The sequence below is a fragment of the Rhinatrema bivittatum genome, chromosome 4, assembly GCF_901001135.1.
Source record: "Rhinatrema bivittatum chromosome 4, aRhiBiv1.1, whole genome shotgun sequence".
In the NCBI taxonomy this organism is placed as follows: domain Eukaryota; kingdom Metazoa; phylum Chordata; class Amphibia; order Gymnophiona; family Rhinatrematidae; genus Rhinatrema; species Rhinatrema bivittatum.
This window is the reverse complement of record NC_042618.1, coordinates 37806493-37820751: the sequence shown is the minus strand read 5'-3', so window position 1 is coordinate 37820751 and position 14259 is coordinate 37806493. Positions and strand designations below refer to the sequence as shown.

General features: G+C 41.4%; 1 protein-coding gene across 1 annotated transcript in view; it reads right to left on the bottom strand.

The window, feature by feature from the left end:
* Window positions 1-14259, bottom strand: part of DYNC1H1 (dynein cytoplasmic 1 heavy chain 1) — a 378125-nt gene that overhangs the window by 37135 nt on the left and 326731 nt on the right. The window contains exon 72 of the mRNA XM_029597957.1: window positions 4105-4208. Coding sequence (XP_029453817.1) covers window positions 4105-4208 — 104 coding nt within the window. The remainder of the gene's footprint in view (window positions 1-4104; window positions 4209-14259) is intronic.

Here is a 14259-nt window from a genome sequence, read left to right as displayed (position 1 = left end):
TGAAACAATAGTCAGGAGTGCAAGCTTGCTTTAAACAAAGGAATTTCCTTCTTTTAACCAAGTTTCTGTAACAAATGTGGAATTTAAATTCTACAATAAGCTTACAAATTAATGCATACTTAGAGAACCATCAGTAGTCATTTAACAACTCACAATTTAGTCCTTGTAACTCGAGATCATCTCCCTCCATTGTGGTCTTGGCAGGAGAGGCAGGGATTACTGTCAAATAGCTGTCTCTCAATGGAAGCAAAGGGGCCCTGGAGAACCTTCCTTCTAGCTCCACAGCAACCAAAAACAGTTATAACAAATTTTTGAAATTGCAAAATCCTCTAGCTCCTCCCCCCTTCTCCACTCTGAGGTTATCCGCACATAGGAAAAAAGCAAACTGAACAAAGGAAAAAAATACAAATTATCTCTACAGACTAATAGTAAAATCAGTACCTTAGGCTGAATTAAAATGTTGAGCCACAGGCTACATTGTCTCAGGTAAAAAAAGAAAAAAAAAAGCAGCAATGAGCAAACAGACTTCTCTTGTGGGCAGCCCCTAAATAGGTTTACATAGCTAGTGCATAAGAATAAACCCTTGAAGAATACCCTGGGAACACCAAGCATGCCAGCTCGTTGATGCATGCTGTCTTCAAGGCTGGTATAGCAGACAGACATCAGGCCACATGGGAGGGGCCACCACTTCAGGTTTCCTGCCTCTTATAAAGATGCAATTGTGAATAAAGTAACAAAGGGAAAAAATCCTAATGAGAGGTTTTACTCCCCAGCTTGGAGCAGTTTAAGAGAGGAATCCATGTCTTTCCACTGCCTTCGAGGCTGCTTTCAATGTCTGAGTGCTCAGAGCTTGATGCTTGGCACAAGCTGGGAAAGATCTCGTCTTTGGTTGTAGCCTCTGGCTTTTGAGCTGAGGAGTGGGTACTTCCCCTTTGCTTCTTCTTTGCCACCAATGGTCAACATGGTTTCCTGGTCTTTTGCTTTTGTCTTTCATGCCAGTTGGTTGATCCAGTCTTCTTTAAGTCTGCTAGCTAAGCCTCAATCCGAAATCTTATGGTAGTCAAATGCCCTTGGTAACATCCTAGAGCAGATGCTACAAATGGTCAAGTGTTGTACCTTTCACTATTTGAAGCAGATCCAGTGATGATCCTTGGACATCGGTATGTCGGATAAAACATGAAGCCGTTATCTTCAGATATATATCACAAAAACCAAACAAAATCAAAAGATTTTTGACTAAAAATATGCCTCAAGCAGGCAGGTTCACTGATGGAAACCTAACTAGAGTTAAAAAAAAAAAAAAAAAAAAAAAAAGGTATATGGTGGCTGAAAAGCAGAAATGAGAAATTTGCCAGAACACACACACATGCTTTCAAGATCAGCAAAATCTGCTCTGTTGAAATGTTTTCCACTGGCAGGAACTGATTAAATTGCAGCACAGAAATCATGCATGCTCAAAAGTTAACACTTTGTAAAGCTCTAGAACATCCAATTGGCATTGAGCACAGTGTCATCGGTTATACATGTAATTGCTGATTCGGCTTGCCTTCACAGAATTAAAATGACATTTATCAATCTATTGCACAGACAGCTACACAAAAGCAGACAGAGCCATTAATTGGCAGGGGTGGGGGAGAAATACAAGGTAAGAGGTAAATATAAAATATCTTATATTCATTAACATAACATTCACCAACATTAAAAGGAATTTTCAGTTCAGCATGAACAAACATTTAGATTTAGTGCATTGTTACTTCTGCAGAATATTCAATTTTGTACAAATTTAAAGCCACACTGATAAGAAATGTCAGAACACAACTAATTGTACTAATTTTATCTAATAAGATAACAAGGTACTGTAAAGCATACCTTGGACTGGGTGGAAACGTTGACACCAATAAGCTTACAGAGGAATCTAGAACTTGTAATGTTTTGCTAACAGGTGTGGGAACCTGACTAGGGACCAGTGTTTGGCATATGCCTGCCTTTAAGACGACACCAGACAGAGTGACCAATATTTATTCACCATCATATTAAACAGTACAACTGGAAAGTAAAGCCACAGACTGCACTGCAGCTCATTGCGGAAAAAACTGGTCCATAATCCTTTTAGAGTCTGGTTCACTAAATATTGCCCCCACTCCCCATACACAGAATGGGAGAAAAGTCTTACTGAATCAAGCCCTTAAATAGTCTGTTGATGCAATTTCACCAAAAAGGAAGACAAAAATCCCCTAGAAATTCAAAGAGCAGCATATTTTAAGCTTTTTCCTAAAACATAGAAATTTAATTTGTAAAGATATTAAATTTGCAATTTCAAACTTTTACAGTTCTTATATCTTTTGTAAATTTAATTTGATCTGATTGTGGTGCAGTAGTAGACAAGATACTCAAACGGAAGGCACAGGACTGTCTGGATCTGACTGACCTCTGCTAACCCTAAAGCTGAAAATAAAAATGTCCACTATTGTGGAAGCGTCTAGATGTGCCACACTGCAATAAAGCAAAAAAGCCACGAGACACCTTGCAAGGCATTAAAAATACATTTCAGTCTGATGCAAATATTGGTCTTCATCACATTAATCATGGCAGTGTCCCTTACGAAGCAGGGCTTGGGACTGACTAGATGGCTCAGTGGTAGCACTGCATATTGCCATGAAGAGTCCATGGCACAATTCCTGGATCATACCCTTTTGTACCCTAGCTTGGCGTGTGCAACCCAGGAGGACTGGGTGGAGGAGGTGAGTGTCATGATCATCAATAAGGTGGTGGCTAGATTTAGAACCCATATTACTTGCTTATGGAAGGAGCCTTGGTGCATGGCTCCTGGAAGAACTGTTGCTGCACAGACTATATCAAGAACAGTGGGAGAGGTGGTCTATTAAAATGGGTTAAAATCCCAGGTAGTTGCAAATGAAGGCTCTAGAATCACAGCACTGGTTCCAACTAAACTATATTAAAAAAAAAAGGGGGAGGTACTCCAAGACCGTAAATCTCCCACCACAAACTAAAAAGCCCACATGGCTTGGTGTTTGCGCCTGGATTATTTTGGAAGTGTCAGCGCCTGCTTGGAGCTACAAGCTGTCAGCAGTGCAAAAACTCTTCACTGTAGCAGCTCAGTGGGTCTGGAACTTGTGGAAAAATAACTCCAAAGTTTGTGAAATAATTCCCAGAAGTTCCAAATAAAAGCAAATATTAACTCAGAATAGCTAATTCTAAAAAAAGGATAGCTTCCAAAATATTGCATCACGATATGACACTATGAAAACATTTTACAAACTAATTATTAAGAATTCATAGCACTGCAGAACCTCTTGAGAGCGAGCGAGCGAGCAGGGCACTGTGGTGGTGGTAGGCTGAGCTGCAATGGTAGCACAGATATACTTACCATATAATCACCGTGAAATTCACTTTGGTTTGAGGGTACTACATAGCAAACATGATCCTTGCAGTTAAACATTTTCCATTATGTAGCAAAAGCAGACAGAGCCCTAAATAGTTTAAATCAGTTACATGAATATCTAGGAAATGAAGGTTGCAGAAGTGGGCTGGCTATATGGGGAGAAAATGGAACATGGTTTAATGGAAAAATATATTGAAATTATAAATATGAAGCTGAAGAAGTGTGTCTTTTTGAAGGTTTGGGATTCATATTTGCAAAATTTGCCACATAAGGCATGTAATTCCATACGGAACAATTTTTCAGAGACTGGGTATTACATATCAGGCCTGGCAGGATTGGACATCTTCCAAAATAGAGAATTGAGACGGCAATGGGGTAGGAGAGAGGGGATTAGAAGGGGGGGGGGGGGGGGGGGAACGGACACGACACACTAGGATGGACAGGAGTTTTTGTTATTGCATATTCAATGGTGGTGTGCAGAAAACCCACACTGCCATTGATTTGTTTAGAGTTGTGTGTACAAAATGGTGAAAACCAATAAAAATAATTTGAACATAAAACAATTTTATACTGATGTGCTCAGTACGCGTCAGAAAACTGTGGGCTTTGTGTATGTTGTACCATTTTGAGTTCTATAAACAAATTTTGAGTAACATGCTTAGAAATAGAGCCTATGACAAACAAAAGTAACACAGTTTTACCCTGTGTGGTGAGGAGAACTCGCTCCGCATTGTTCGGCAATCCAAGCCAGGACGGCGTCTGCGTATCTGGAAGCAACTCAACCCACTGAACAAACTCATCACGTCTGTCAATAAGAACAGGAGGAAATGAGTAACACTTCAAAAAAAATGCTGTCATGAGGCAGATTTAGCAGAGTAGCTTACCTCTAATGGGTGACCTCCGTGGACAGCATGAGAAATCAGCCACACCAGTGGATGATGTCTCCTAATGGTGCCAACGTGAAAAACATTCTTAAAGCAATTTCTGATCTAAATCAAGTTTTTTCAGCATGTGCGGAAGTTCCTGTGCTGCCATAACTGAACAAGCACCCATCAGTTATTCCTGGAACTTCAGGGAGGAGGGAGAGATTTTGTGTTGTGTGGCTGATTTGTCCTGCTGTCCATGGAGAACACCCATTACAGGTAAGAAACTGCTGTCTCCATGGACAAGAGGGGCAAAAAGCTATACAAGTGGAGACTCCCTAGTTGAAGATTGCACAAAACCATCTATATTTATTTATTTTGATTTCTTTTATACCGACGTTCCTATATAGAATACAGATCACACCGGTTTACATTGAACACAGAACAGTCGCTTGGTGGTGATACAAGGAACAATTACAATTTAAAACAAGGAACAATTAAGTCAAGTAGATGAAAAAACTTCCGTACAAATTAAATCAACAATTAAAATTGAGTAGATAAATACTTTCAGAATAGAAATAAATAACTTCAGAGCAGTTAAAATTATTATTCTGTTACAATCAAGAAATGAACCTGGAAGACTAAGGAGCTGTTGAGTTTAGGTAGAGGGCTCACAGCTTGAGGGACTAGTTAAGGGAGATCATTGGGCTGTGAAATGATATCTGCTGAGTAACAGGATAAATATCGATTAACTTGAGCAGGTAGGATAGTGGGTTAGAGTCAAACAGGACTGGGATGCCATAAGGGGACAAACTATAAGGGGGCAGGAACCTGATGTGGGCAGATGAGCATGCTAGGTTTGAAAGAGGGAGCCCCTGAAAAGGGCTGGGAGGATTAATTCGAGTGCGCGACATAACCTAGACTGGGAGGCGGCTTCAGGAGCAGCTTAAATCTCCGTTGAAGGCTTGGCTGAAGAGCCAGGTTTTAAGGGTTTTTTTGAATGTCTGAAGGCAGAGTTCTTGTCGGAGATCAGGCGGAAGAGTATTCCAGAGGGTGGGACCTGCTGTGGATAAGGCACGCTTCCTTAAGGATGTTTTTGCATATGTAGTATTGCTGTAATATTTATTTATAATTATTTTAACTTTTTTTTTGCAGAACTTGCTAGATTAACAGAAGGGAAGTTAAAGCCATTAACAAAAAAGTTTTAAGAACTGATTGACCAAAATTACTATCATTACATAAATCTTGTTACAAACAGTAAGGGCTAGATTAAAAAAAAAAATACGCGTGCGTGCGTTCCCCGGCGTGCACACAGACGCACAATTTTATAACATGCTCCGAGCCCCAAATGATTGAAAGGATACGTTTTTTCCCCAAACTGATCAGATCGCCTGTGAACAGGATGTTGAGCTGTGCTCCCCATCCTTGTGGTGATGCATCTATGGTTATGATATGCTGAATCTCAGGTGGGTGAAATGGAAGCCCGTAATGACGTTTCATTATTGGCAGAGTCCACCACATTATAGAATTTTGGAGTTCTCTTGTGAGAGTAACCTTGCTGGATAATAGCTGAAGAAACCGCTTCCAATTTATGCTTAGGTGCCACTGTGCCTCTCATGTGTAGTCTGGCAAAGGGCACAGCATGAGCCACGGATGCCATGTGTTCTAACATCTTCATAAAGATTTTGGCTGTTATTCTGACATTTTACTACTGATTGAACTATTCTGATGAGGCTGTGGATTCTGTTTTTTGGGAGATGAGGAAGTAATTTGATTAAGACCCTATTTCCTTGTGCTGTTGGGAGAATGTATTTTATCACCTGAGCCTTCAGTTATGAGTTTTTTTCCTTTTGAAGAATGATACTCTGCTCTTTTGAGTGATGAGGACGAGGAATTGTCTTGTAGGGTATGAAAGGAAATTTAGATAACCTGAATTTATGAACTTTAGATCCCACTGATCCAATGTTATAAGGATCCATTGTTGAAAAAAAAAAAAAAAAAAAAAAAAGAACAGAATCCTCCCCCTCCTACCAGAAATGATTTGAGAACTCTGTAGTCAAAAACCTTGGTTGGATTTTGAGACAGCTGGTGTGTGTTTTTGTTGTGATCTCTCTCTATTCCTTGGTCAAGAGTACTGCAGATGTTGCAGAGGTTGATGCTGTTGTTGATAAGGTCTTTGTCTATAGAACACATATAGATAGCAACATCTCCTGCTATATTATAATATGGTCTTGTATACAAGTATAGCTGGTATATCTAGTCTGTGTTGACAGATCTGAAGTTGAGGCAAGCATTTGTAGCGTAGAGCAATATTCCTTAATGATGACTACTGTTTCCTTACCTTTTTATCCAAATAAATTATCCCCCATACAGAGGGCTTCGGCTATTTTGTCATGTAGGCATTCTGAGGCATGAAGCTTTTGGCCATGCTAGTCTCCTAGTAGTTATGGCTATAGCCAAAGATCTTGAGGTATAAGCGTCATGCAATCTGGCCAAGTGCTTAGTATATTCATCTGCTTCATTTAAGAGAGATTTTTCTCTGATGTGCTTGTTGTAGTGAGATAGCTAATCTCATTTTTGTATGATGTAAATATATTGCACTATCTGCAACTGATCTGTGGTTACTCTTGACTGAAGCATCGTCATTTGAAACTGCTTTCTTTCCATAGAATCCATTAACTTAGACCCCTTTGTTGGTAGAATTCCTGAGAAAGCTCTATTTCTTAGCTTTTTAAATGCAGATTCTATGATGAGAGATTCATGAGGGAGTTGAACCCTTACGTATTTGATATCATATTCTTTGCTATGAGCTGAACTGTTAAAGGAGTTTTTCCATATTTCGGTCTGACCTTCCTGAAGTACTTTATTGTATGGGCACTGCTTTTATCGGTTTTTGTGGTTGCATGTATTCAGTTTCCTGCATACTTTCCTCAAGTTGAAAAGGAACATTTTCTGCCAAAAAGCAAGATTGTTCATGGCTTCTGTAAGTATAACTCTTCTTTGTGGTTCTGGAGATGGTCTAGTAGAAGTGGGACATACCCAAGCTATTTCCTAATAGGGTGGGGCACTGCCCAGGCTGTCACAAAACTGCCCAGGCAACAGATGCTGCTTTTGCAACCCTGACAGCCAGACAAATGTCCAGAAAGGGATGCAATATAGACTAAGATGCTGCTCTACTGATCTCCAAGAAGAGACCAATTGAAACTCCACCCATGAAGAAACCTGAGCCCTCGTGGAATGAGACTGAAGCTCGTTCGGTAATGGAGTATCAGACGCCATATAAACCTCTGTAAATCCCTCTTTAAACCAGTGCACCCTAATTCTCCACATTCCACTATACAGGACAAAAATTAGATCAGATCTCCTTAAAAAGCTAGAGATCCCGAGATTTGTAAAGAATACCCCCTTATGTCCAAAGATTGAAGCAGCATGCATTCTTCCAAACGTGTAAACCTACTAAATGAAGAGCAGGAATTGACTGGTTAAAATGAATTCTGAAACTGCTTTCAGTAGAAAGAAACCATATGAAGTTGGACCCAATCCTTGAAAAACCATAAGAAAGTGTGTATTAGTAGGAAGAGCGTCTTCAGAGTAAGCAGTTTAGCAGAAATAGCCTTAAAGAGAGCAAACTATGATCTTGCCAAGAAAGACCAAAATAATTTCCAGTCCAAGGAAGAAATGGAATCCACCACAGAAGTCTAACATGCTTGGTACTTTTCAAAACTCAAGAGACATCCAGGTGAGAGGACAGTAGCTTATCTTGCATAAGCTCTCTATGGCAATAGAGGGCTGCCCTCTGCATCAGGAGCGCCTCAGAGGCAATTCCTTTCTTGCAAATATCCAGAATCAAGGGACTGATGCATTTCCAGGAACACGGCGATACCCAGAACAGCCACCCTCAAAAAAACTCAATATGCACAGAGGCCAAGCTACTATAGCCTGAGAATAGCCAATAGTCACTAAACATGCCCTTTAAAGGGCCAAACCGCAAGACAAATCGATCCAGATACTAGCAAAATATCAGACCCTGGCATAGAAGGCTCTTCTTGATATAGAAGGCTGAGCTGGATTTGCCATGTATGATTTGAAGTCTTCCCACATTTTTTGAAAAAAGATCACAGGGTAGTGGAGTACCAATTCTGGTACTAAAATTGGAGAGATTAGAACTTATGTTGTTGTATTCCTTGCACCAAGGCACCTCATACCAAGGAAGTTGGTGAGGAGATGACTGGCTCTGAAGGATATGGTGCCAACTGACTGTGCCGAAGCGGATGTCACAGAGGGCATTGTTGCTGTATTTTTTGTTTTCTGAATGTTGCTGCGCTGATTTATCAGACTGGTGCTTTTTGCCCAATTAAAGTTTTGTTTTTTTTTTTAATTTAAAGATTTTTATTGAAACAACAACATAAAGCAACCTACAGACCGGACCATATAATCAGGAGAACAACATGCTTAAGAAACAGCCCGGATATGAAAACAAAACCGTTATCTGCTGTAGGTTATACATCAAAGGTTTGCAACGAAGTTGTTCACATTGAATTTATATAATCCACCCCACCCTCCACCCCCCATGCTTCACAGTTACAATGTCAAAATTTGCACAAACATAGTATAAATGGTGTCACACCAGAGAGAATAGATATGCCTATAGGGTTACCCCCCAAGAGGATTAAAGGAGCCAAAGGATTTCCGCTACACATTCACTATTTATGTCGGAATACCCAGGGATACACTAGAAAGCCAAGTGTGATAGGGATGCCAAATTGATGTAAAGCGAGAGACTTTCTTATGTTTAAATGCTGTGATTTTGGATAATAAAAAGATTTTACGCACTCTGTGTTGAATGTCCTCTAACTTGGGAATACTAGTAGCCTTCCATAAGCGCGCTCTCTCACAACGACTAGCAGTGGAGATATACTGAACTAACTGATTGGAGTCCTGCGACAGCCCTAGGAGTGCCTGACCCAGCAATGCCTGTGCCGGTGTGAGAGATGGCAGCCCTGGAAAAAGAATACTCAGCCATTGAAAGACCTGCCTCCAAACCACCTGAATTTGGGAACAGGTCCACCACATATAATAAAACGTGCCCTCCTCTATACAGCCTCGCCAACAAACATCTGGATAGAGAGGCATGAATTTGTGTATCTGTGAAGGACACTTGTACCAGCGGTATAACATCTTGTAAGAGTTCTCAATAAGAGAAGCAGCAATATGCCCCTTACCCATACTTTGAAAAATAGACTTCCATATCCGGGGCGACCAGCTTACCCGAAGGTCCTGCTCCCAAGCTTTCTGAAAGGTATAACTGGGGGGGGTCTTGTACCAATAACAATTGATAAAGTCTGGATAATATTTTAGGGTAGCTATGAGCCCTCTCACATAACTTCTCAAAGTCGGATTGTTCCTGAGCAAAGTGAGATGAAAGCATATTGGCCTTGGCAAAATGGGCTAGTTGCATATAAGAGTATATCGCTGATTCAGGTAAGTCATAAGTTCGTTTAAGATCAGCAAAAGGACGTAAAGCTGCAGAACCCCAAATATGTCCCCATGTTGTAATGCCCCGTTTCCTCCAAGCTAAAAAAGCCGAGCTCTCATAGCCTGGACGAAAAGCTTTATTGTGGAATAAGTGTGTACTGAGATGGTATTCCCTATTTCCCACCAGGAATGTACCATAATGCTGCCACAAATAAAGCAGCAGAAGCGTAGAGGTAGGTAACACCGCAACCAGGTCTACCACCCAGGTGTGCTTGGGCTGCCATATAAGACTACCAAGAGGAACAGTACCTAGAAGTTCCTGATTAATAAGAACCCATGGCTTCTGTCTGCGAGACGAGTTCAGGTCAACCAGTTTTTTAAACTGAGCAGCACGGTAGTAACGGATCAAATCCGGTACGCCCAGTCCACCTCTACTTTTAGGTTGTGTGAGTGCCCTGCGGGCTACCTGGGGCCGCCTTCCTGCCCAAATAAAAGCCATACACCGTCTTTGCCACTGTTTTAACATAGACACAGAAACCAGTACTGGGAGTGTCTGAAAAAGATACAATAATTTCGGAAGTATAGTCATCTTAAAGACAGCCATTCTACCCAGCCAGGATATCTGATAGCGATTCCACTCTTCCATATCCTTGGATAATTTGTTCCAAAGCGGAGTATAGTTAATGGGAAGCAAATCGTGCGTAGCGCTGAGCTGAATGCCCAAATATTTAATTTGAGTTTTGGCCCACTTAAAGGGAAACAGCTCTTGAAGTAGACGGACCGTACGGGAGTGTAAATTGATATTGAGAACTTCTGATTTATCCCAATTTACTTTGAAACCAGAGACCTTACCGAAAGTCTCCATCTCAGCAATAACTGATTCAAGGGAATTGGCTGGGTCGGAGAGCGTAAACAAAATGTCATCAGCATAGAGGGATATCTTAGTAGAAATATTACCTATAGTCACTCCGGAGATATCAGCATTTCCACGAATAGAAATAGCAAACGGTTCAAGAAATAAAGCAAAGAGTAGAGGGGACAGCGGGCAACCCTGTCTAGTCCCCCTTCCCACCTCAAAAGGAGCTGAATAGCCTCCATTTACCTTCAAGCAGGCCCTGGGGGAATGATAAAGCTGCCCCAGCCACTGTAGATAGGAGGAGCCAAATCCCATATACTCCAAGGTTTGAAAAAGATAAGGCCAGTGCACTCGATCAAATGCTTTGTCCGCATCGATCGACAATGCCACGGCAGGGATTATGTGTTTTTGGGCATACCAGATAGTGTCCATAATTTTGTGAACATTATCAGCCGTAGTTCTCCCACGGATAAAACCTGCCTGATCTACCCCCACCAATTGGGTTATAAAACAATTTAAACGGTTCGCCAAAATTTTGGCCAGTAATTTAACATCAATGTTCAACAAAGAAATGGGCCTGTATGAACCAGAGACTGAGGGGTCCCGGCCAGGTTTAAGTAAGAGCGTAATCCCCGCTAAATTGGCCTGTGTAGACAAGGTAGACCCCGCCTTCAAAGAGTTAAAGTAATTCAACAGCAAGGGGGTAAGGGTTGTAGCAAATAATTTGTAAAACCGTGGAGTATACCCATCGAGGCCTGGTGATTTTCCCAGTTTAAGTGAGGCGATAGCTTCCTGTACTTCTACAGCGGTAATGTCCCTGTCTAAAAATTGTCTCTGAGCTGTCGTCAGAGTAGGGAGGGGAATCCGAGAAAGATAGGCCTCTATCGAAGCTATCGGTATGTCAGCGTCCCCACAATATAGATCAGAATAAAACTTTTGAAAGCAACTCCTAATGGAGGTATTATCTGTGAGGAGCCCCCCAGAAGAATCCTTAATTTTTGAAATAGTGGCCTGTGCCTGCTTCCGTCTGAGGCTATGAGCTAAATACCGTCCTGCCTTATTCCCACCCTCAAAAAATCGCTGTTGGGCTAATTCCAAGTGGTGGGCAATACGAGCTGAATCTAACGCCATGATCTTATCCCTCAACTCCTGAATGGGGCACCGGGACGTAGAACTAGCTCCATCCCTCATATGGGCCCGCTCCAACTTAGATAAAGACATCAAAAGCTTCTGGCGTTCTCGCTCTCGTTGTCGCTTAACATATGAAGCCCGCGCAATACAGGAACCTCGGATTACACATTTTAAACAGTCCCATAAGGTCCCAGCTCCCACCTCCCCAGTATCATTATGACGGATGTAATCTTGAATTTCCTGAGTCAGCTGCTTCTGGAAGGTATCATCCTCCAGCAGCGAATCATTCAGCCGCCAATAACGTTGACCTGAGTCAGCGAGGCCAGTAGTTAGTTTAAACCAGATAGGTGCGTGATCGGACCAAACTATGGGCTCAATATCTACCGCAGTAACTGTATTAAGTTTAGTCCGATCAAGCAAAAACATATCTAAGCGAGAATAGCTGTTATGCGGGGATGAGAAATAGGTATAGCTACGAGAGGTAGGAAAGCGAGAACGCCAGATATCCACCCCGGCAATAAGCGTGATCACCTGTTTAAACGCCCTCCGAGCCAAAGCCGGGTCAGAACTGGATCCCGCCGAATTATCAATCCGAGGATTGAGCGTCAAATTAAAGTCCCCACCCAGGATAACACTGCCTTCCATGTGGTCTGCTAATATCTTATGCAATTTAGTATAAAAAGCTTCCTTCTGAGAAGTAGGACCATACACGGAACAAAGTGTATAAGACTCCCCACCCAAAACCACATGAAGGAGAAGGTATCTGCCTTGTGGGTCAGATAGTATATTCTGTACCTCAAATTGAATATCTTTGTGTATCAAAATACCCACACCCGAATATTTAGAGGCAGGTGTTGCTGCCGCCCAGAATTGATTCGGATATTTGTCAGAACGTAATAGGCCCTCATAGCGCTTAAGAAGGTGAGTTTCTTGTACATAAACCACGTGTGCTGATAGCCTTTCCATTTCCTGAAATAAAAGTTTCCTTTTCCTACCAGAGTTTAAACCCTTAACATTAAGGGAGAGGAAAGTAATTGTGGCCATATTCTTAGTATCCCATCTCCTCCCCTCTGCCTAACCCATTACCCAATGCCAGGAACCAAAGAGGCCAGCATGTTTTGTGCCAAAAAAGAAAATTCAAACCCTGCGGTGCCATAAAAAGGCTCTTAACTCCATCCAATATAAGGGGAACCCCAGACCATACCACCCACCTAACAACTCTCCATATATGTGCGAAACCGTTCAATGTGAAGCCCTGCCCAATTAAAGTTTTGGCTTCCTCCTCTTAGAAGCCTCCTTTGAATCTTGAGACTTCGACCTATCCAGTGCTGGTCTCTGAAAAGGTTCTTTTTTTTTTTTTTTAGTGAAGGAGAGAGTTCGTACTTGTAGTTTCAGTCTGTATCTCATAACCCATGGAGACATCTTGACATGGACTACAGGAAGAGATGGACCCAGACCTTTAAGACAAAATAGGGGTGGACCCAGAAAACAAATCAGAAGCTGATCCAGTTGGCTGTATAGCAGTAAAGAAGTGAAGATCGGTATATGTAAAAAAAAGCCCTTTATTGAAATTTGCCCGACTCTGCCCACACATAGTAAGTGATTTTTCTTTTATTTTTCATTTTTTACTTTCATTTTTTACCTCGTGTCATATCCAAAGCACCTTACTCCCTGGTATTTTTCACATTTTAATCATAATAACTGCATCATGATTTACACTAATACCAAGGCAATCCTCTCCAGTGCATTCCCAAATGTTTCCACCACTACTGTTGGTAATTCATCACACCTGTACACAGACTGTGCCCTGCTTCTCCTCTTTCTACATTGTTTCTGTATTCCATTGTGTTGTCTACACACATACATGTTATGATTTGTATCATTTTTAAAGTTTGAACACCCATGTATGTTTATTAATTTTATTATTTGTGTGTGTTTATTTTTTAACTTTGTATATATTTGTTCCTAGTTGCCCCTGAGGCAGCTCTCGACCAAAGAGTGAAACTCGGCTAGAGTCTGGCAAATTTCAATAAAGGGCTTTTTTTTCACATAGACAAAATAGGGGTACAGGATCTGCAAGATGTGTCTCTCTGCATCTTGCCAACAGTTAATGTGGAATAAATGTGGCCACACCGGGGAGCATATGCAGAAAACAAGTGGTGTGAAGCCAGAAACTTAAGCTGTTCCAAATAATCATAAGTAAATCCAATTTAATCTTCAAAACTTGGTGTTTATTTTAGGCATCAGAACAGTTTTGCAAAAAGAGGGAGTCCCAACACTGGGAATCTATCCCCCCTTGGGTCCCTCCCGACGCAGCCCCTGCAGCAAAACATGGCCGTGTTGGGGGACTGCATCTTTTTGAAAAATTGTTCTGATGCCTAAAATAAACACCACATTATGAAGATTAAATTGAATTTACTTATGATTTGGCGTAGCTTAAGTTTCTGGCTTCACACCTTGTTTTACGCATGTGTCTGCATCTTATACATAACAAAGGGTCTTCCCCCCTGCCTTTTTTAAAGCAAAAATAC